The sequence below is a fragment of the Nestor notabilis genome, unplaced genomic scaffold (assembly GCF_000696875.1).
Source record: "Nestor notabilis isolate BGI_N333 unplaced genomic scaffold, ASM69687v1 scaffold2405, whole genome shotgun sequence".
NCBI lineage: Eukaryota > Metazoa > Chordata > Aves > Psittaciformes > Psittacidae > Nestor > Nestor notabilis.
In genome coordinates, this window is record NW_009930469.1 from 8,311 (window position 1) to 32,345 (window position 24,035).

At 43.0% G+C, this 24,035-nt stretch overlaps 1 protein-coding gene across 1 annotated transcript in view; it reads left to right on the forward strand.

The window, feature by feature from the left end:
* Nucleotides 1-13,033: 13,033 nt before the first annotated feature.
* The window catches only part of LOC104406427 (dihydropyrimidine dehydrogenase [NADP(+)]-like), a gene marked incomplete at its 5' end in the record, with an annotated part of 108,568 nt that continues 97,566 nt past the window's right edge, over nucleotides 13,034-24,035 (forward strand). The window contains 2 exons of the mRNA XM_010015397.1: nucleotides 13,034-13,102; nucleotides 15,556-15,639. Of these exons, the coding sequence (XP_010013699.1) occupies nucleotides 13,034-13,102; nucleotides 15,556-15,639 (153 nt within the window). The remainder of the gene's footprint in view (nucleotides 13,103-15,555; nucleotides 15,640-24,035) is intronic.

The window sequence follows — 24,035 nt, forward strand, 5'->3', positions numbered from 1 at the left end:
ATTTCACGACAGCGTGGACTTTCATTTGTACTGGCTGGGATGTGGTGTTAGTCTTATTATGAAGCACCGGGTGTATCTGATGTAGATAATCCAGCTTTTCCTCCTTTATGAAATGGATATTATAATCATAAGAAGAAGAAAGCAGATTTATACGTGATCAAAGTAGGAAGGATATGCTGTTCCTGTAGCCCATATTCCGAGCTTGATTTCTTGGTGTGGTTTACATGGTAGGCATTCTGCTTGAGCTCTAATGAAGAAAAATATGAAGGCTCGGGCTATATTTAAAAGTCTTGCTCACACACTTATGTAGGCTAGGAATACTAAAAATAAACCTGCGTCTAACTGCTGTCCTGGCAGAACCCTCGTGTAGATGCAGTTACACCATCAAACTGTTTATTTTTGTTCAGGAGCAAGTAAAGAGTTTACTGCTCTGAACTGTGTCGATAGTAGGAGAGCTGGCTCTGTGCAGGCATGTTCTAGCTTAGACAAGAAAGGCACATGCTGGAATCTCTCACCATTGGAGCCAGCTCTTCAGCGTGATTGACAGCAGCTGGACTATATCCCAGCCTCCTGTGCTTCCTGGGGAGGGGGGCTATGGAAAGATCTCAAATTCAGAGTGAAATGCAGGAATGAAGTGTTCCAAGATGTTGGATTTTTTTTCCTTATCCACTGAGAGGAGGAACATGTAGATGAACTGATCTTAATCTATACCCTCAACACTGCCAGTAGATTCTGAACTGTTTATGCACATTGAGGTTAAGAACTAGGATCATAAACTTTTCCCTAGTCATCTTGACCAAACTTCTTGTGTCTGTCACATTTCCCTGTTCGAGGTCTCAGTTCACCCTGCTTTTATAATTTAATGCCTTTCTTATGTCCTGTTTGAAACTAAAGGACTGTACTTGCTATTGAGGTTAAGTAGCTGTTAAACATGCACAATCAGGTGGCCAGCAGGACCCAAAAAAGCAAAACCCTTTCCCTCTTCGCGTAGTGTTAGTCTGATATATTGTTATGTGAACACAGACATCCCAATAAATTACCACGGGATAGCAAATGACTGTGTGTCAGTGTGGTAACTACCCATGTGCATATTTGTAAGTGCAGCAAACACAAGCTAATTCATCTTACTATGAATTCCTTTAATTTTGGACTGACTTAGTATTTTCTGGGGGGTTGAAAGAGCGCTGAAGCAGCCGATTGCTCAACAACTCATAAATCAGCAGTAACTTGTTTGTCTGTCTAAACCTTGTGCTGTCATATCTAGTGGACATGGTACGTTCTTTACGTTGTGGAAGGAAAAATGTGACAGGAAGTACTTATTTACTGAACACTTAAACCCAAAGAAATACTCTAAAGGCTTCTGTCCAGGAGAGACCTAAAAGCATCCTTTGTTACGAGCCATTTAAGTTAAATGTAAACTCTTAAGAAACCAAGAGAGTAGTTTTCCCTCCTGTTTCCTGCCGCTGAAGCTCTGTGTCTCACAACTCCAAGGAAAAATGCTTTTTCACTGCTTTATTTTCACACCTTTCCCATGGTTTTTTGGGTTTTCTTTCCTTATGCGCAGGGCTCCGTACCTATTTCAAGTTTCATTTTCTTTTCATTCTTTTGATGTTTAATATTTTGTTATAAAATCGTAGTGATGTCACTTGGTTCTATACGTAACAGCTAGTTAAGGCCTTAAGGTTTGGATAAAACCAGAAATTAACGCTCTGTTCCTAAATTTCAGGGTAAGACCCTGATAGACTTATTCCTAGCACAGCATCCTTGGCCATCCAGCCATTTATGCCAATTACACCTCCAAATTCAAATCTGAATACGCTTGCAGGATGTTTCCTTTAAGTTAGCTACAGCTCAGGTATCTAGAGGTTGTGTGTGTCTTACAGGTACCCCAGCTTCTCACTTATGAGCAGTTTGTATATCTCAAGAGGAGGGAGCATTAAAAATGGATGTAAGTCACATTTGCATCCTCTTAATGTTGTGCTGTCAGCACCCCACTGGTTCCTGGGAGGACTTCTTCTGCCCGAGGCATCCACATTTCACGTGATGTATTTCCAGTTTATCTTTTGGGGAACACGCATCCTCACTGCTGGGTCGTGGATAAAATCTCTCCAGCATTAAATGGCAATTGGTCTTCACAGTGCTTTCATTTGCATTAAACTGTCATCCTATAGACTCTTCCCTGCGTTTGGACGTTGAAATGTCCAATCCCATAGCAGGAGGCTGAACAAGTTAAGGGACCATTTTATTAAACATCCAAATATTTAGTGCAAATAGTAAGGCCTCTTTCAGTTTCTCAGCATCTTCAGCTAAGCTTGCCTAAAAGATGAAGGGGTGGGTGGAACTGGCAGTTGAGGAGGAAAGATTAGTCAGAAGGTAGCTGCCAACTTCCAGCCCTTCATTTTGCATCTTCTTTGCTGCTGGAGCGTAGCCAAAAAACTACTTGGGTCACCAGCCATAACAGCTACTGCTTAAGTAAATTATAATGTCTGCATGTAAAAAAAGCAGAGCTGCCCACTCATGAGATTTTCTAATCAACTCTCAGATGGGAGCACTGAAGACCTGCCATCATGAGGCTCTGTGCAGAGTGGCACTGTTGTTCACTGAATTTTTGGGCCAGCTGGGAGATAATGGGATAATAGGAAGGATACGGGAAGAGATGGAGTTCGACAGGAAGCATGAAGTTTCCTGTTCTCTTCCAGAACAGCTCTGTGCCTGACAGCACCTAAAGTGTCTTTCTTTGCTAAGGGACTATTTGAATGTAATTTTCACTACAGGAATATTTGTATATGAAACATCTTTTCCAAATGATAGAGTCCATGGGGCGTGTGTCCGGCTCAGCTCACCTTCTGCACTTCTCTCTCTTTTCCCTTTTAAAAAGTCCTAAAATATATTACCAGAAAGATTCTATTGAGTGCCCATTTACTGCTAATCATTTGAAAAGTGCAGTAAGCATTCATTTTCTATAAGAAATGCTACTGCTGATACAGGTTTATTGTTAAATCAGCCCGTGGCTCCCATGAACATGGGTCTAACGAGAAAGAGTGGTCTTCCACCAGGTCAGGAGGGCTCTTACTCATTTGGGGAGGTGAAAGCTGGGGAGGAATCCATGCACGTACATGAGGGCATCTGGTTTTTGGCTTTGTTGCAGTTTGAGGTTGGTGTGTTGTCTGTGGGGCAGGTGGATGGGATGCTGTAGGTGTGGGGATGGCTTTGCTGCTGGGCTGTGGGTCTGAGCCTGATTACGAAGGTAGTGGCACAAAAAGTAGAACCGAAGACCCTGTTTGCTTTAGTGCATAATGGAGGGGGAGAAGAAAACCTGAAGTAGCAAGGAGGAAAAATCCACACACTGGTCCAGCAAGATCACAGGAAGCAACAGTGGAGAGAGCGATGAAAGGGAGCAAACATGGTAGCTTGCAGATTGCATCAGAGAAGGCAAAATCCAGAGCTGAAAGCCAGGTTTCAACAAACACCAGCCTGCAGCAGGTTCCTGTGCCTGGGAAAGGCTCAATAGGCTTAATGTTAGACTTGCTAAAGATAGGTGGCTCTCGGCTTGGTGCAAGAGCAGGAAGCGATCGTGAAGAGAATGAGACACGAGTACTTGTTGATCATGTGTATGTGTGCAGGGAGGGTTCATAGAAGACTTGAGGTTGGCAGGAGCCTCAGGAGGTGAGGTGAGCTAGTCCAACCTCCTGCTCAAAGTAAATTGGTTAGAAAATCAGACCATTCAGAGAAAACGAGATGGATTTAGAGAGGATGCCCAAAGAAGTGGAAACTTAAGTGCTCTTCAGAAGAATCATTCTAGTGTCTGGAGGAGAAAGGCAAACGTATCACAAGAAAATGAAGATCGGTAGATGGAACAGTTACTGTTATGTTACTGTGTGCACTGTAGCTTTCTGCCGTCCTTTCCTCCATGCTTTCCAGCAGGAAAATATCCCAGAAAGACTTTCTGTAAGAGTTCTTTTCCTCAGTGAAGTTCCAGTGGGCATGGACCCCACTGGTCCTGCTCTGGCCATTGTGAAGATCCTTGTTTCCAGCCCTGTGAACGTCTGTGGAGCATCTCCTGCCATGAGGTGAATCTGTCCCATGAATCAGGCAGGTTTTGCAGTGTGAGGAAGCTCTCTTTGCTTCCTGGAGCCTCATTCTTAGACCATGGAACAGCGTTAAGGGACTGAGAGGTCTCACCCACATGCAGCTGGTGTGTAAAGCTCTCAGATAATTTCCTGAGGGAAGGAGAAGCCTTATAGCCCCCACACCTTCCTAATGAGCATCCCCTCATCGATCAGCACAGCCTCACCTGAGAGCTGTTTGTGCAAAATCAGGTAAATTAGAAGTGCTTTTCAGTACATCACTACGAGCAGAATGGCTCATAGAGAGAGTGGGTGAGTTGTGGAGGCTGCAACCAGGCTGACAAAATCCTCCCAAGCATTGCTTTGGCACCAGCAATGTCACATGATGATGCAGATCACAGGGCTCTGAAGTGTAAAAAGGAGCGTTTTCTCTCTCTCATCTCTGAGTTACATTTTCCTCCTCGACCAGCATCGATACTTGGAGTTTTCTTGAGCCTTCAAATCCAAGGAAGTGAATTAAAAGAAGCGCTGGGGGTGATGGAAAAGGGACGCAGAGAGCCAGGTTTGACTGGGGAATTGCGAGCTGACTGAATGCAGGAGTTGGGAAACTCTGACAAAGTTCCTCAGGGTTCATCTCGTCTCTTTATTTTTCTCCTGAATTTGTTTTCTCCTAAGTTAAGCAGCTGTTGTAATAGCTGTAATAGCAGCAAAGCAATAGGAGAAATACATCTACATGTGTCTAGAAGCAGTCAGGGACTGGGAAAGAGATCTTAGGGTTCCCTTCAGTCAATGGCTGCTCATTCCCTCTGTAGGAGCAGCCTATGTCCCTTGAGCATATAGCGAGGATGAAGAGTAACAATTAGCAAGGTGTGTTAAAAGGACTGTGGATGTATCTGGGCAGATAATTCGATGATAGAAACGTTTCTAAAGGTAGAGGAAGAAAAGTAATCCACAAGTCTGTGTTGGCTTTCACCAGCTTTGTTTTCCATACGTGGTCTGGAGAATCAATAGTGTGTCAGCACCCTGGTGTAAAGCCTTTGCTACAGGTCATAGCATGTGTCTGAAATACTGTAGAATTAGATATATCCTTTTTCTATTAGCTTCTGCAATATTGTATTGGCCTCCTCTGCTTTTTCTTTATATTAAATCAGTGTGGAAAGTGCAGAGCTACAGCAGGGGCATGGCAGATCCACAAGGACTTGCAGGTATTGTTTGCAAGGAATACTGCTGAAAATGAGTGTCTCTCTACACTCTTCTCTTGGATTCAGCCTTTGTTATCTCGAGTCTGTTCCCTTCAGGAATGCAAATTTCCCTTCACCCATGGATTTGTTTGCAGTCATTACCAGAGAGACTAAAGGTTGAACTAGGATAGGATCTAGGTTTGCTGTGCAAAATAGGAGTAGGTTTTCTATGCAAAATAAAATCCCAAAGATTCTATCAAATTCCCAGGGAAGGCTTCGGCCACGTGGGGACTTTTCAATGGCATTTGAAGAGTTTACCTGAAGGGCTGAAATTTTCATCAGTCTGTCAGAAAATGTAAGTGTAAAATATTTGAGTTTCTCTCAAGTGGTTCATACAGGTGCTGTATTTCCTCCCATCACAATGGCTATTCCGAGGAACTCGGATTCCAGGTCTCTCTTTCACTCCGCAGGAATGACCACACCTTAATTAAAGCATCCTGAAGTGTGGCAGCTACAGGTGCATCAGAAGGTCTCTGTCATTTTCTGTCCATTCATTTTGCTGTCGGTCACATTCCAAGTTGGTAGGACCCTTATTAAATGTTTGAATGGAAAGTTAGCTTTTCATTTCTCCACACATCCCGTGTGCACGATCTGTGCTTTCACATTTCTGTGTACAAGCAGGGTAAGGTCATGGTAGCTTAACTCCTGCCCTGAAAGTGGCTGATAAAATGCTGAGTCTCACATGGCACACGAGTAGGTACTACACAAAAGCTGCTCTCTGGTTTGCGTACAGGTGCAGCCAGTCCTAAAGAGCAATCTCTTTAGGTTTGCGCTCCCATCAAAGCCACAGCATTTTGTTATCTTTCGAAGCAATGGATTTGTTCATAACCCTTGGTTTTTATTTGTCTGAGGGTGTTAATTTGCAGCTATAGCCCAGTGTACTCACAGGCATCCATCAAGGAAACTCGCTGATAGGAGTAGAGTCATCATGTGAAAATAACTGCCTTTGAAAAGGAGTGTCTCTCTTTAGCCTGAGAAGAGGATCTTTGTCATGTCCTGCTCGTGCTGATTTGGTGGATGTGGTAGGGTGAGCAAACACTAATGTTTTCAAACTCCTATCGTCAGCTTTTTGAGACTTGCACGCCTGGGTTTGTGTTAATCTGTTATATCTTACTTCCACTTCACTTTGAAAAACAACTGGAGCTTGCAATACAAAGCAACAAGGTAAAGATAGTGCCTTATTGAGAGGATTTGCTAAATAAGACAGCTAAATAAGGATCATGCTAATATCCTCTACTTGTCTTACTTTCATTTACTCAAATTATCTTAAATGTATTCTAAGTGCAAGCTAAGGAGCAAAACAATGGATGGTTTAGAGCTTGTTAAATTATTTACTCTCTACTCCCTGAAAAGAGAGGCAAGAAGCAGAATTATAGGTCAGCAGTGTCAAGACATTCTGCATTGCTTGTCTTTATCATCATGCAGAATCTTTTTATTAAGGCAGCAGAGAAAGAATAGATTTATGGACTGAAGGTACAATGTTTCATATGTCCATATCCATCTAGATTGACAGTTCCTACCAACATGAATTTCCCAGGAGAGACGGTGTTACTGGTGTCAGTGGATGGCATCATTTACTTCAATGTTCCATTATTAAATTGATAACAAGATAATTCCTCTGCTTCTCAGAGACATGACAGGGTTTACAATTGTTAACTTTCTTATTGCAGGGGATTTGATGTTCTAGGTAGCTTTTAATAAGAAACTTCTTTTTATTTCAGCTCTGCAACAAATCAGAAATTACAACAAGAAAGTACAGAGAAAGAGAAGCCTGGTTGGGTCTACGAGGCATCAAGCTCGGGCTGGTTTCTAGAGGGTTATTTTGCCAACAGTAAATCTTTGTGCTCCCCTTGGTTTTCAATACTGCACGTTTAAACGTGCAATATAGAATATTTGCTGCAGTTGAACTCTTTATTTTGTGAAGCAGGTGCTAGAAATGTTCTGCACGCCTGTAATTCCAGCTGGATCATTTTGAGGATGATCATTTCATCAGCCAGCGGCCATTGGGAAAAGACAGGGACTGCCACAAGTGGCACGAAGGGGCAGTAGCCTCCAAGAATCTTTCTTCTGACAAAACGTGGACAAGAGGAAACGGCCTCAAGCTGCCCCAGGGCAGGGTTAGCTGGAGCTGAGGAACAATTCCTTGCCCAGAGGGTGCTCAGGCATTGGAACAGGCTGCCCAGGGCAGGGCTGGAGTCACCGTCCCTGCCAGTGTTCACACCCCGGGTAGACGAGGCCTCAGTGCTACGAGGTAGTGGTGGCCTTGGCACTGCTGGGAGCAGTTGGGCTGGATGAGCTTAAAGCTCTTTTCCACCCTGGTTGATTCTGTGATTCTATGATAGCTGTGACTTGTCCTGAACCTGGCATTGTGCGAGAGGCAGAGTTACAGAGGCAAGCTAATAGCGCAGGGCTGGTGGACCCCACATGCTCTTGTAGCTCCGTGTGTGCTGGACCTTCAGGAAATGCCCCAAGTGTGCCGGCTCGTTACGATGTGTGGGTGAGAAGTGGCATGGGTCAGAACTGAGCATACGCACCCCTCCTTCAGACAGACAGGACTTTAATGCTGTGAAACAGTGGTTCAGCTGCCACAAAGTTCTGTCCTACTGTGCTTGTATAGAGGCAGGTGTCTTTTCCACTGGTAGGTGATGAACTAACTATGCTACTTTTGCCCTTGTTTTAGAACAACTCTATCTTCAGTGCCAAGCTTTTATTTACTAAATGCTTCCTGAGGAATTTTGGTTAAATAACTAGTTTGCTCAGACTAAGCAGGTCGTACGGCAAGGCTATCCTGTGTGGTTTGAGAAGAAGAATTGTGTCTTTGAGGAAGGTAGGAGGTCTTTCAGTCTGATCCCAGTGCAAATACCTTCTGAAGTTTAGATTGATCAAGAATTATTGTGTGGGTATTTGAAACCTGGATCTTAATGTAGTCTTCTGCACTCCCTCCATCTGCAGCAATACTCCTCTTCCATACCTCTCCTTCCCAAACAGGTAGCTGTTACAAAACCAATCCTTCAGCCTTCTCGAAAGCTCCTCTTGATTATAGAGCTGTCAGGGGAGCTCTGTCTTAAAGAGGCTGTTAAGGATCTCTTCCTATTTCTGCACATCAGAAATGAAACCTTGGGGATTTTTGCAAGTGGTTGTGAATCAGAAGGGGGTGCAGGCTGAGGCCAGCAGCAGTGTCTGAATGGAGCATCTATGGACACTTGGTGCAGAGCTGTCCTCAAGCCTAGTGCAGCAAGGAGAAGGGACAGGCAGAAATTAGATGGGTGCCTAAATTTCCTGGAGTGCAGGGAGATCATGCCCACACTGGGAAGAACAGGTTAGGAGCAGATCATGGGCAGTGGCCTGTATTAGATGACCGAAATAAAGCTGGTTATTTACAGGCAGGAGGGTAGAGGATTGTGATTCCATTGTGCGTGTTGGGAAGTTGTGCAGGGATTGACAGTGTTCACGTTTCAATTCAGCCCCTTGAGATTTTGTTTCAGACTCTTTGAGTGTGCTGAAACTCCCTTATTCCCTGCGGAGCAGTACAGGACAAATGGTAATTGTCTACCTAGAGTTTTACTGCTGTCTGGCTTTAAATAGATGTTCTCAGGATCGTCTGACCCAAAGTAGGCCTGGTGATTTTCTTTCTTCCTTCTCTTTGTTTCGCAGCCTCTTGCGGTGTATTCCGTGTGTTAGGGAAGAAAGAGCAGTTGAAAACATACACGGTGGCAAACCTCATCCTTTTTATTTCTTTTCATGCTATTGCATTCATGAGGCATCTACATAGAGATAATGGAAGAGAAAAAAAACCCAAACCATTCACAAGGGCAATAGATTCTAGTTTAAGCATCCAGAGGATTATTATAAACAGGGAGAAAAAATATTTTCGGGATTATGAGAAGTACCTTGTCAGTGCCCTTTTAGGTAGAACAACTACTAATGCATTGGTTCCAGAATTGTGTGAAATGTAGCTTTTTACTAGGTGCTTTAGCTACCATGTAGTCGTCTCATAATCATGTCCTAAATGGTACATTATATACCCTCCCTTTTCCATCTCCCCTCCATCCAACAGACAGAGAAGTTTTATTGTAGACCTCCTTTTTCCATGAATGATGGCGAAACCCCTGCGCACAGAACTGCGTCTGATGTTACAAACAGGCACTTGTCCCTTTATAGGCATTTGGAGGAATTGTCTATCTCCTCCTGTAATGTCAGGGCACAAAGCCCCTGTCTAGTGACATCCGTCACCTCGATCGCTGGGGAGGGAGCAGTGTCTGCAGGGCCACGGTGCTCCTCGACGCAGGGAGGAGCGGGCAGGATCTCTTGACAATAGGCAAAATAGCACTTTGGATGATGAAGAAGAGGGAAAAGCATCTACCAGCTATGCCTCTGATCTGGAATAAGGAATGGGCCGGGGTCCCACTGTGCTTCAGTCCTGCACGGGTTCGCCTCGCTCAAGCTATGACAAAGCTACAATTTAGTCAACCTTCATTTACCACTTACTGCACTTCAGCAGCAGCTTTATTGTAAGCTCTGTCAGTAGCTGGCTTTTGTGAGCTGGGCCAGCGTGGTGTGGCCTTGCACTTGTGCTTCAAACAACTGTAATTAAACCCACGTCAGGTTGTCGCTGCAGATTTCAGGAGTCAAGAGGAAGGATCTGTCCCCAGGGAATGCTCCTGGGCTGGGCCATGCGCTGGACATAGGGACTTCTGTGAGATCCCAGCTGCTCGGGGCTGTTTGCAGGGGTGGTAATGGTGTGCATGGCATCGTAGGCACCGAAAATGTCATAAATAAATGAAACTAACATTATAGCAGTGAGAAGGAGCTGAGAAGCTGAAATGTGAGACAATTCCTGGTTATTCCTTTCCCGTAAAAACTCGTGATTTTTATCACTTGTTATGCTTCTTGCTTGCTTTTCTCTTTCTAGGTAATAGGAGATAATATTCTATGTGTGCTTTTAGGAGTAGGTTCAAACCTCAGACATCACAGGTAGTGCCCCTAAATGTCCACATCCAGTAATTATGGTTTTGTCATGGGCACTGGTTCCAGATGAAAAGACTGCAGAGGCATTTTGGAGAAGAAGAGTCGCTTGAGGAAGGACAGTTTTGTTAACGTGGAGTGCTGGAGGATCTGTTTCCACCTAGGAATGAAGTTTAATTTCAAGTTCTAAGAGAACACTGGGGGGAAAAAGGCGAATGAAATCCCTGCTATTTTTAAAGTTTCATTATTCCCTGAGAGATCCTGGGTTTCCTGTGAACAGCCCTGGCAGAACTGGCATTCTTTGCTTTCAGTTATTTTTGCTATCGTGAACCGCTGCTCCCGTCGAAAGTATGTGCTTCATTTTCAATGTGAGTGCTAGAACCAATCGATAGTAAAGAAACACATTGTCTTAATTAACAGCTCTTTGAAACATCACAGCTCTTGTTCCTCCTCTTTTGTACGTTCCCAGCAGAACCTTCACATTTCATTAATAACACTCGATGTAACCTAACTCGGCTCCTTGCGAACACCGTCAGCCGCCCTTGGTGTCTTACAACTTCCCCTGCTGCAGAACGCGGTTTGGTTTAGAGCTGACTCGTGTACATGTCTGATGTGTTTTGGATTGTGGCTGCAACTGTGAAAACCCTTCTCGTGTTGTCACTGTCTGAGTTGGGGTTTTGTTTTTTTGCTGTAGTTGCTTTATGGGAAGTGTGAATTTGACAAGATACGGTTTGTAGCTGACTTCCAGCGAGTGCATATTTTAACTGGTTTCTTACTCCAGTTTCTCTCACGTAAACTTTCTTACACTGATTTTTCCTGGGTTTAAAACATTAGAGGCTTTTTAAAGAGGTTTCTCCTTATTTCCAGAGTGCTCAAATTATCTCGAGGATTCAAATAGAGCACATTTTGTTTCATAAACATCGGGCCTATGGAGCTATATAAGGGTTTTCCCAATAGAAAAAACCCCTGTGGTATAGGAGAGGTTTTTTCCTCTGTCAGGAGGGGAATGAAAGCGTGGCCAGTAATGGTTGTGTGTCTTTAATGAGAAGTTTGGCCTTCTATTTCTGCACACAAACGGGCGCCGGCAGGCAAGGCAGACACTTCATCAACTGCTTTCCTTCTCTCCAAAGACTCCCACCTTGCAATCATCAGCCAGGAGGGTGGATGGATGGGTAGTCTGCAAGTAGGTGGGTGGTAGACTGATAGGGAGAGATTCATCAGAGCAAAGCAATGGAAACAATGGAAATAATGATGATGAAAAGTGGTGTTGTCATCTTAAATTAATAGATTGTAACCTCACCACATCTCAGTGTCTTCATAGCTGCCTTTCTTTTTATACTGTAAAACCTCCCTTCTAAAGATACTGAATACCTAACTCTTGTTATGGGTATAGTTTAGGAGCTGGCAGCATTATGGGAAAGATCAAAAGAAGTGTTGCACTGCCTGGGAATGACGGATTAAGCTCATCCCAGATATTAATGCCAACAGTAAAACATGTTTGGAAAGCAAAAAGATTAAACCCGAGCTTCATCCTGCCTGTGAACCAGACTTACGTGTGAAACCTTCGTATACTTCATGTAAGAGGGACAAACAACTGAGAGTGTGGCCACGTGTTATGATGTTCCCCTGGTGTTTCCTTTGAACACAGACTGAGCTGTCAGTGTGTTCTGTGGTTTCTGATTTAACCTTTCAGTTGCTTCAATATAGGTCTCCCTTGCTTTTTTCTTGCAAACCCCATCCTTCTGAGAAGTCCTCCATGCAGGAGTTCCTGGGCTGGATTCTCTGCTGCTCTCAGCACGAATACGTCAACTTCAGAGTTTCACTGTCTGATGTTCTTTGATAGGTCCAGAACAAGTGATTTGGTTTGGTCTTAAATAGGAATAACATTGAACTGGCCATTGACCGGAGGAGGAGTTAACATTGGTTTAAATAGCACTGTATGGAACTGGAAAGTTGTGTGTCTTGCTGCTCTCCCAGTCAAAAACTATTAGAACTTCTTTTACGTAAACCCTTGTACCTCAGTGAAGATATTAGAGGCAGCAGCAGCTACAGGCAGAACCTGGGCCTCAAAGATGCTCACTGTACTGAGGAGAAAGGCAATACACGGAAACAGCTCTTGGGGAACTGGGACCACAAACAGGCAATAGAGTGTGTGTTGTGGGAAAACAGAAGCTGGGATTTCCCTCTGCCTCTCTCCCAGTCCTCTCAGATCTTCCCCACGTCCTACGGCATCACTGCCCTTAACTGGCACAGGATGACATTCCAGGGGGCTGGTTTTGGTGTCTTCTGGCTTCCTGAAGTCAGCTGGAATGTTACATTAGTACGCTGCCACATCAGACTGCAAACTCCTGCACTGTGTCCTGCCTACCTCTAAAGAGCCCCAGGTACTTCTGGCACTGTATAACTAGTGAAAAACTGCTTTCCTTTGACCTCAGAAACGTGAATTTTTGGCATTCTGTGGGCTCTGTGTCTAAGAGAGCCCTTGTTCTCCCTTTAGCGCATGACAAAGAATGTGAAGTTCTCCATGTGTCTGACTAAACCCGCTGGTTTTCCTTAATGACTTAAAACCCATGGATAAATCAGACGATTTCGTCTACTGTTTCTCATCCCCAGTGCATTATACAGCTCTGTTTCACTATACATTCTAGCAGTATACAGGTCACATATGCAGGTAGTGGTAGTTAATGCCTGGAGTCACAGTAAAGTACTAGATTACAATGGTAACGTGGCTTAAAATGATTGCCTGTATCTTCCTTTCAGATCCTGATTGCCAGTATCATGTGCAGCTATAGCAGGGAGGACTGGACTGAACTTTCAAAAATGGCTCAGGTAATGGTTTCCTAAATGTGTCTCTGCATCTTTCTGTTTCCCTTCGAACCAAGAGCTGCAATAAGGAATTGGAGGCGTTTCTTGAAAGAAAAAGGCTCCCAGTGAAAACGGAGCATTTAAAGCGTGTCCGTTCTAATTTGTTTGTTCTGGGCTTTCATTAAAGTGATGGAAATGTAAATATAAAGGCAACTGGTTACAGAGAAATGGTCCCTTGGATTTTGAAGCAGTACCTGCAACGCCTTCGGTCTTTGAATCGATGTACTTTTTATTTGCATTTTAAGCCAGCTGTATATTATGACGGATGCCCTGATAAAATTTAATTCTACCTTTGAGAGCCAAACTTGATCTTACCTTGCCTACAGGCACAGGAGTTTGACAGCGCCAGAAGAAATCCTGAATATAAAACTCTTGAATATTTAAAGTATAAAAGGCTCATTTAATGCTATTCTAGTTTTAATATAGACTTTCAAAAATGATAGGAGAGAAAGCCAGCATATGTAATAGCAGTCAGCAGGCATCCTATAATATAAATCCAATCTTACACAAATGCAAACAGACTATGGCCCTGAAACTTCAATTCAATTTGAAGGAAAAAACCTATTTAAAAACATGTCCCCGTGTCCATAGGGAATAGTGTAAGAAATAGTTGATTAAGACTGCAATAATTTCATTCGGAAAGGTGTCTATGTCTGAACGTAATACAAAGTTGTTGTTTTAAAATAGAACTGGGGCTTTTTTCCACATGAAGTGTCTAGAGGAAATGCAGAGCATAGTTTCAGATGAAGAGAGAAAGGTTTTAACTAATTTAAGCAAAGACAAAGATTCTCTTGTCATTATTCCAGCGTTAGGTCAGTTATAAATGTTTTGTAAGTTGTGGGGTTTGGTTTAACACATGTGTTGATATGGGTGTGGGTAGTTTGAGTCTGTGTTTTCACATGAACGTGTATGTTTGGGCATCATTTCTTTATTCAGAGTGTCCTAAGACCTTCTGCGGTGATGCAGGAAGACACTTCTCTATTTTCTTTGGGCATTTTAAACTGATGAGGGGGGAAAAAAATCACTTTGGGGACTTAGGGAAGCAAAATGAAACATTATCAGTAATTAGCTTGGTGATCTTCAGCACTAGTCCATTTTATACCTGTATTTACTTAATTGACCATGAAATCTTTTGAGGAATCTCTGCTTGACAGGAGCAGTACCGCTTTTAACCTGACTAAGATGAATGGCTTTATTGTGCCATGTGCTCCTCTCCTTTGAATGCAGAGGTACTGCTGTCCAGCTTGAGGACAAAGATTTCCAACCTCTGTTTGTATTTATGTTACCTCGTTAGAAAAGAAGTAGTTATTTAAATGCACTCAGTAAGCTGTAACCTACGTGGTAGAACTTTTGTCAGCAAAGTAGTTGTTAGTCTTTGCTCTGTGGAGGGCAGCGCGCTTGTTTGGGACGCTCTGGCATCCACGGCTGAAGAGCAGCGATACTCAATCGCATGCATAGGATCCTACCTAGGAGGTAGGTTTGATTTGTGGCTTTCCAAAGAGCAGAAACCCCAGAAGGTACCGCGGAGCCTCTCAGCAGGAGGAAGACCTATTCATACAAAAGGTCAGCTTGTCACGGAGGCCGACAGCACCGACTTGCAGAGCTGGCCGGGACGTGGAGCATTCCTGAAGGTGATGGATGGCTTCTGCCCCGCTCACGCACTCAGGAAGCTGCACAGCAGGCAAAGTTACTCCAGTTCGATAAGCAAGAACCAAAATGCAAATGTGAAACACAAAATGCTAGTTACAACCACGTGGAAGGCAACAGGAGAGTCTCATCTTAGGCAGGAGCAGTTCAACAGGGAGGAAGAGGAGTGTGTTTGTGTGCTGCCCGTGGGCCCCTTGCCCTTGCAATTGTAACAAATAGAGGGTGCTGAGCAGAAATTAGTATGAATCATGTGTTTGGATAGAGTTTTTACTCTACAGTAGTAAAAATACTGTGATGTAACACTACAGCATAATGCTATACCCTCTTGTTTGACTTCAGAAGCGAAAATGTTTAATGCCAAAAGCTATGGCACACTACGGGCGCCTGCAGGAAATTAAGAGCCTTAAACTCATTAAATGGGAAAAGGGAAATTTACTACTGAGTCACACTTCTTGAGAGCACAGGAGCACCTGCGTAACGCTGACTCCCCAACCTCACTCTCAGCGCTGCCCAAGGCCCTGTAATTACATTTCATTTCGTAACATTTTCCAGAACCATCTCCTTATGGTGCTTGTCTCTTTTTCATTTCTTCTTTACTTCAATTTTCTTTGTCATGTCCATTTTTGTACCATTTCTTTTTCAGGCTTTCTCTCTGTAAAGAACAATACCTCCAGTCTAGAGAAATCTCTACATGAATAGTAAATGCTACAACAAAAAGTACATTACTGGAAGTTAATTGTGCATTTTTTCTCCTTTTGCATGTTTCATAGGTTGCTGGCGCAGATGCACTGGAGTTAAATTTATCATGTCCTCATGGTATGGGGGAGAGAGGCATGGGCCTGGCCTGTGGGCAGGTAGGACTGCAACCGCAATCTCTTTATGTCTCTTCAGCCATCCTGCGCTACCACATTGCTAGTTACACCTCGGGGGGAAGACACAAGCAGGAGATTACGAGCTTGAGATTTTTTTAGGTGGAATGTGTTTAAATATTTAGTGCTGAAAGCAAAAAAAAAAAAAAAAAAAAACCCAAGAAAAGAAGGGAGAAGCTGAGAATATACAAAACGCTTCGTTTTGCTGAGAACAAAAATGCATTATGTATTTGACAAGGAACAAGATGAAAACAAAGAATTTCCCAAAAGCGCTTGGACGGAATTTGTTGGGTTCCATTTCAGTGCCCTGTAGATATCTTTCAGATCACAAGCCAGTAAGTGCTGCATATATCAATAATGATTGTGAAGGACATGAGAGATAAACACATTTCACTATACAAACCTAACTGTGTTTCAGAATCACAGAACAGGGCAGACATTCTGGTAGTGCCACCTACAGTTTTAACATCTTCTCTTCTAAGCGCCTGTGTTCTGTAATCTATAGATTTGATACAATTTAGGTTGGAATTATCCGTGCCTGATACCTCTGCTGTGTAGAATTCTGATGCCGAATTTATCAATACATCCCATGACTTCAGTTAGGAGATATGCGTTGTTTTGCCCGTGGGAAGAAGATAACCGTGCACAAAAGGCAGTTCTCACACTATTATCCTTGTGGAGTTTGTAGATTTTTGCATGTTTTGTTCGTGGTTTGAAGTTTGTTTTGGCTCTAAAACATGCCCAAATGTGGTGAACTTGGAGGTCTGAAAAGCCTTGGTTCACAGCCTACTGGGAGAGGTTTTCTAGAGTTTGACTATCCAAGTTCTGGAAGCCTGAAGCCTGTTTGATTTCCCATCTTGGTACATTTTGAGGCGACGGGGAAAAAGAAGTAGAGGGAGATGCAGAGTGGGAATCATGATCACATGCCCTGAATTGGACACATGCTATTCAGCTGATCCCCTACCGGGGTTAGGGTTAACCCTAACGTGCTAGGGGCCAGTAGACATCTTACTTCATCCTCATTTCCTCAGTTAAACACAACAGAGGTGTGGGTGGAGAACTAAACCATTAACTTCTTACAGCTTTTAGAAGGGGGGCAATAGGAGCTGGGATTGTTTCAATGCAACTGTGGGCACGCTTCAGGTGTAGCTTTAGCGTAACAGTCAGGCACAACGCATGGCTCGTTTGATTGTTTTCTGTGGACAAATGCTGTCAATCTGCTCCGTGCTGTGGATTATTGTTTTTAATCAACGTCATCTGGCTGCTTTTCATGGCCAGTGGTCATTTACCAAAGGTACGATATAAAAATGGGAGAGAATGAGCCCAACCCTCCAGGACCACACTAGCAAAATGCTCATAGTTATTACTAATCTTTTGCCCTGAATTGTATTTGACAACAAAGAGCTCTAGTAGCCTTGTTGATAAGTTTAGGAAGCAATTCCCACCCTTCACTCTGCAGAGCATCTCTCAGTAGTTTGGGCTGTCCCCACCTAAGCTGGCAGCATGCAGGGTGCGCTTTGGTCAGGGAGAACCCTGAAGGTTTTGCACAGAAGCTGAAACAGGCTCCTTTCAAGCATCCTTTTTCTTTTTTCTTCTTTAGGCATATGTTATTTCCAGCTTTCACTGGTTGGAATAATATATGCATGTGAAGTTGCTTAGATGTGTAGTCAGTAGGGAGCTGTCTGGCTACATGAGTCTTTACATATCTTTCAGCTATTGTAAAATCAGAGAGAACCAAATGCAAAATCTGAGCACTCAGGGCTATCGTGTGGATTTGTGACTCTCTGTGGAGGAGATCAGATCCATAAAGCAAGAAGAAGATTACATTATATATACATATATGTTTGTATAATAATAAAATCTCTCTGCCACACAATATAGATATTCTTTTGAATGTTTAATATCTACGACTCTTGCTAAAGTATATTCTCATGTTTGCTTTACTGTCTCACCAAAATGGAAAGAAAATGTGCTTCTTTAGACAAATAAATGAATAAAAACCAAGCCCTCTTTAGAGGGCCAGATCCTGAGGATCTTCCTCAGAGCTGACAAAAATTCAATTACGGTTGCTTTAAATGCAAAAGATGAGGATAAACTAGGTAAAATAACCAGATTTGATGAGAGTTATCAGTAGCCTTTCAGGGGGCTTCCACATCTGGTGGTCTCTGGAGGCCCCATCGTAAGATAGGAAAGTGTTAGGAATTATTTTGGCTCTACTCCTAATTTGGGGGGGGGAGTTGCCATAGCTGAAGTCAGACAGGTCATACGTAGGTGGTGTGGGGAAGAGAGAGGGCTTGGATATGCCCTGGAATAAAACCACCACTTGATACCTAAAAGTCAGAGGCTTTGAGAGACAAAGCAGCTTTCCTGGTTGTAGAGTGAAATAGGTTTTCTTAAACCTTTTGGATGGTATAATCCATGTCCTCATAGGAAATTTTTCTAAGGATTAGGTCCCTTTTCATGCCAGAGCACAGTAAATCCTCAGGAAACTACAGAAATTGGTGAGATGAAAAATAAGGGCAGAAAACCATGTGTGGATTTTTACCATTGATAATGTCTAAAACGTTCTGCCTTTTTTGGTGGTGTTCTTTAAAAAACAGGGAAGGAAGGTTAATTACACCGTCTTCTTTTCCTCCTCATTTCAATTCCTATGGCGTGCCTAAGGGTAAGTGTAGAAACCCGGGAACATCACAGTGGGTTTATCTCTCTCCTATTTTGGTATCCAATCTCAAACACTTCCACTCTTTTTTACCCACGGTAAAGTTTAAAACTTCTAGATATATCCAATAAATACATAGATATAAAAGAATTTGTTCTAAGCGAGGCTGTTTGTTTTGTACTGAATTACAGCGCTCAGCTTTTATTTGATTTCAATTCCAAGTCATTAGTGCAGACACTCTGGCGCCCAAACAGCAGAGCTAGCCAGAGGGTAATATTAAGAGGCATCTGTATTGTTGCCAATAAGTTACTTAAAGCTGGTTCTGTATAAAATGTCAATTATATTTACTAATTCTGATTAATGATAATAAAGTTAAGGTTTATAATACTTCATAGCAGTCTGCAACTGCGTAAAAGTGGGATACCATTAGGAATCGTAATACAGTTTCCATAATGAGGTTTAACAGCACGAATTCACGGGTTTTCTTTGAATCAGATAATGTGAGTGTACCAACCATTTCATAGCAAACAGACAGACAACAGCAGAGCATTAAAAAATGACAGTATCACTTTCCCAATATAGTTCATTACTGTCGTAATTATGGCATCAGGTGATGACAATAAGAAATCAAGTGAAGCATCGGAGACGGTAGCACTCACATTTCAATGTCTAACTTTTGGGGGTGTATTTGTGGGGCATTTTTTGTCTCTTCTTTGGAAACCACGCAAAAATGGGGGTTTGCTTGGTTTTTTACCTATCCTTCTAAAAAGTGGCAATAAGTATTCAGAAGCATTGCTGTGAGGTGAAATCACCAAATCTAAGTGTTTGGCTTTTTGGTTTTCGTCCAAAAGTCAACAAGTCTCTGCAGCTGCTCTGGTAAGAACGACTGAATGGTTGACTCAAGTTGTTAATCTGGGGTTTATTTTGCATTCCTGTTGCCTGTTGTGTTATTCTTTCTTGTTCAGGTCTAGTAAGTGCCACGTGCATATACCTAGAATCATTAGAATAAGACCAATTGGGATGAGCGATATCCAAAGTCTTCCAAAATACCAGTGAATTTCCTTGGCCTCATGGGGAGTGAAAAACAACAAAGGGAAGAAAAGAGCAGCCTAAAGTTGCTTGCAAGGTAGTAACAAAGGTGCTGGAAGAGTAGCTACAAAGAGGGAAAGATGATTCTCTGTAGTGCCGGATGATGCAGCAATGGGCAATGGCCACAGATTGCAGGGTGGGTGTTTCAGATGGGGCAGAGAGCAAGACATCCACCAAGGTTCTGCAGTACAGGAACACGTTGTCTCTTAGGGCTGTGTACTCTCAAACTCCACTTCCCAGGGCTCAGGCAGCAAAGCCGTGGCCAACCTCAGCTGGTGATTGTGTTAGTCCCACTCCGTGAGGGAGCCTGGTCCATTCGAATGTTTCTGGGATTGGGTGGATTCACCCTGCTCATTTCCCATCCAAAGGTACTGCATTATTTGTACCGGGGATAGGAAATGAGTAGTGGATGAAAGGAAACACAAGAACTCACCTGTTCATCTGGGGTGAGAAAAGCAGTATGGCAGGGAGATCTCCAGTCAGAAGCAACACAGCAGTTACAATTCCAAAGCACAGTGAAATTGTGGAAAACCCAATCTCCTGTTTGTAAATCTCAGCCCAAGTGCAAGAACAGAGATTCTTTGTGCTATAAGCAGATAGTTTTAAGGTTAATAACACCCTGACTTATAAATATTTCTCGTTAATGAGTTGTACCTCCTAACCTCCAAATAGGAAAAATATCTTTGCCTATCTCAGCATTTAAGCTATAGGTTTGGGGGATTGTTTGGGGTGTTTTGTGTTTCTGTTGCAGGAGGCGTGTACGTAGCTCTTGTGCGCGCTGCAGGCCAGGTCCTGGTGGTTTAACTATTCAGCTCATATGTCAAATGAGTTTGGTTTGTGGTTCTTTTCTTACCTTTATTTCCGTTTGACTTCAAGGGTGGTTGCTGCCACCTCTGCTGCTGGCTGTGTTTATTGCCTGCAGTTAGGAGGCAAGTTTCATAAAAGCCCACAATGCTTCATTCAGAAGAAGACAAATCTGCCCAAACCAGAAAGCACAAAACCCCCAAAGCCCTGGTTACTCTGCACAGATGAGAATGGGCTGCATGGCACAATTAGATTTGCTCTGCTGTACCTTGGAAATAGGGAAGATGAGGCTGCTTTCTAATTGAAGTGCACAGCATAGCATGCTAATTCACTGTTGCTCTGCCAGCAAGGAGCTGGAAGTATCCTAAATAAATGATGCCCCAAACAGAATTTGATTATATCTGTGTTCATGTGGCATTCTACTATCAGCCTACAATAGTTTGCTGGTTAAGTAGAATTCACTGAGTCCTGCAGGCAGTATTAGTTCTCTCTCTTCTCTTTTGTATTGGTTACTGCAACAAATTAATGCAAAATACAGCAGGGTGGTGTAGCAGCAGCTACTACCCAAAATCCAGTGTAAACTAGCAGCATCCAAGTGAGGTTTGTGTTGCTGTTCATGGTGGAGTTTCAGGATTTATGTATCCTCTTGTTCCCTTCCATTGGCCAGTGTCACCCATTTTGGCTGGGATCTTAAGGAAGTAAATCCCAGCTGATCTCACCAGCTCTGTGTCTGTCAGTGCCCTCTGTTTCTTTGGGGCATGTTTCAACCCAATGACCTGTTCCAGCCATCTTTCTGGGAGCTGAAACTCTTTCAAAGATGCTGAGTTTGTGGCAGCTGGGCAGGCGAGAGAAACTGTCTCCCCACAAGCTGAGGGATGTGAACTGTAATAGTCCAGCTGAGAGGAAAGCTCAGGCAGATGCAGGATATTCTATCATAGGGCATAAACTCCTCAGAAACAAGGATTCATTCATCCAGGTGGTGATGGTGTTGCTCTGCCTGTGCACCGGGAGGTGTTTATCTGGGAGAGTATTTGGGATGTTCGGGGAGAAGGGACGCTGCTGATTGTCTCCTTCAACCCCTGCAAACGTAGATCTGAGCACACTTCTTATCAGGCCAGAGTATGTGTTTTGTGGGCTTACATTCCTGGCTCCCACGCTGATCATGGCCACACATCATCCTTTATGTCAGTTCAGTTCTGCCACTTTAACCTCTTCGGATGTTTTTTTCACCTTCCCAGGTTTCATATGTGTCTCTTCCCTTTCCCTTTCCACTAACTCCTTCTTTAAAACCCTCCTCATAAGGTCAACCCTTGGCTGAGGGTTTTTCAAAGTCACAATTGGCTCCTGAGCTGTGTCACTGGCAATCTGCACAGAAGCAGGTTGCTGACTATGTGGTGACTCCAGCACTCACTCCCCTCCAGTACCTGAGGCTCTGTTTCCTTTTCTGTTGCCCTCACAGGATTCAGGTGTGGTGAAATGTCATGAACTCAACGAATTTCTTCTATGTCTTTAGTTCCTTAAATCCTTCCTGTGCTCATGGATTCTGCTTTGTGTAACAATGTACAAGGAGACAATACTTAACAATGAGCTATGACAGTTAATTGGTATTTTGTCTTAAGAATTCTGTTTTTCCTACACTTGAGAAGAAATGAATTAAGATGCAAAGTTTAATAAATTCATCACCAGAACAATGTTCTGTAATTTTATATTGCGCTCTGACAACGTTTAATCCACTGTTATTGCTTTGAAGGATTTTTAATTGAATTGCTCAAAAGACCAAATGGAAAAGAAAAAGGCATTATAAAGAGGACAGTAACTATTGACTTGCTGAAGGCTTTTTAGTGGCGTGGTATGGTTGGTCAGAAGGTTGGAAGTGCTGTTGATGTGCAGTGATTTCTCACTTCTATATGGGAAACATTCTCCACAGTGAGGGATTTGCTGAGAAAACGTGAAAGTGCTTCTGTTTCGTGGGAATTCGTGAAGACACAAGGGCAAGTTGGGGATAACCTTCTTTTCAGTCTCACTGGGATGGAAGCATTTCAGCTGGAATTCATATTATGGATGGCAGATGCCAGTTCAGCCTAAGTATTGGTGACCTGCCACTGTTTCGAAAGGGAGCAGGAAAATTTGGGCTGGATGAAGTGTATAGTGAGAAACCAGATGCCAACCTGTACTCATTCTTGCACTTGTATTAATGCTCAGAGAAGCTTTCAGCAAAGGGGAATGTAGAAAACTCAGGCAAGCAAATTTCTGTGCTCTACATGGTTAAAGGTTTTGGCTAAAGGTCCAGATTCCACGGACTGCTTTGCCTTCGGATGTGTGGTTGCAGCATAAGCTGGTATTGCAGTTGTTCATTCTGACGACGTCTGGTAAACAGGATTTATTGGAAAGGAAATGATCGGTGACAAGTATCTATGTGCAGGTAAAAGAAAAGATTTTAAGCTGGTTCATCTTGGTGCCCAATAAAAGTTAACTACGCAGTGCACATTAAGAGCTTTCTCTTGCTATGGTTTCAGTTTTATGCCACCATTCGCTGAAGTTAATTAACAGTGTGTTAACTGGTCCCTGCACTGCCGACATGAGGATTTTCAGGATTAGACTCATCCTTTACACTTTGCTTTACCTCCTAGTGAAAGTTAGTCAGTGCGCTGGGAGGCTGCTCTGTGCAGCAGAACAGATCTGAATAGAGGCCCCCATGACCATTTGAAAACTGAGTGGGAAATCCCTCTCAAAGCACAAGTTTTACATTCCTCAGTCTGGGGTTGTCAAAGCCTTATGGTTTCCTCAATTATCTGGTATTTTCTGCCTCTTTTATTATAGGAAAGGACTGTGAGATTCTTGTGCCTGCCCGACCACTGCTGCAGCGCTCAGATCCAAGCTCTACCCTTCCCTTTAAAACACTTCATGTACGATGTAAACCAAATCAAACCTTTTTGCCTTCTAGCAGGTAACCTCTGCATGAACTAAAGAGCTGTGATATTGTTTAGTCGAGTTCTGTGCCACTTCTTTACAGTGATAGGAGAAACCTCCTGTTGGTTGGCTAGAAACAACCAAGATGGAACATTTTGTTCTGTCGGGGGTAAAGAGGCGTTTTTATTAGTCAACACTTTACATCCCCCAATGCTGCTGGTAACGAAATCTTGCCATTTAGTATCTCCAAAAAGTTTACAAGATGGAAATGTGCAGTTTCTTGGAATGTTTAGGCCCAGTTGGCATCAGAACAAATAATTTGCTGATTTGAACCAGCAATCTGTGTTTCACCCTTTCAGGACACCTATTATTAACCTTTATTCTCATAATCAAAGAAAATTGGGGTTGTATCTGATTCTAATGTTGCATTAAAATCAATAGCTGTCAACAGTGATTGCTGCAGTTTTAACTGGCCTGCTTCAATGAAACACAAAGAGCTTTTCCTGTCATATAAGGTAACTATGACAGTTTAAAAGCCTTACAGTTAATTTCAAAAGTAGAAAGTTTTCCAACACTGATTTTTCTTCTGCTTGCTTCAATTAACATCGGAAATTGAAAAACACCAAAGCAAACAATCCAAACCAACCAACCAACCAATCAAACAGATTCCAAATGTTTGGAATAAGGGAAAAAAATAGGATAAACATTATGGCTGGAAAACAAACTCCGTTGTTTTTAGTGCTGGGAAAACAAAAAGCTTTTCTGTGAGCTGAAAAGGGAGGAATTGCAAAGCTGAGTAAAGACAGGCCTGAACTTCTCAAACCTCGCTTGATCTCGACATTCCTTCCATCGTTTCTCTAACTCCCAGCACAAATCTGTGTTTGGTACTTTCGTCTCCTGATCAAAAACCAAACCTCTC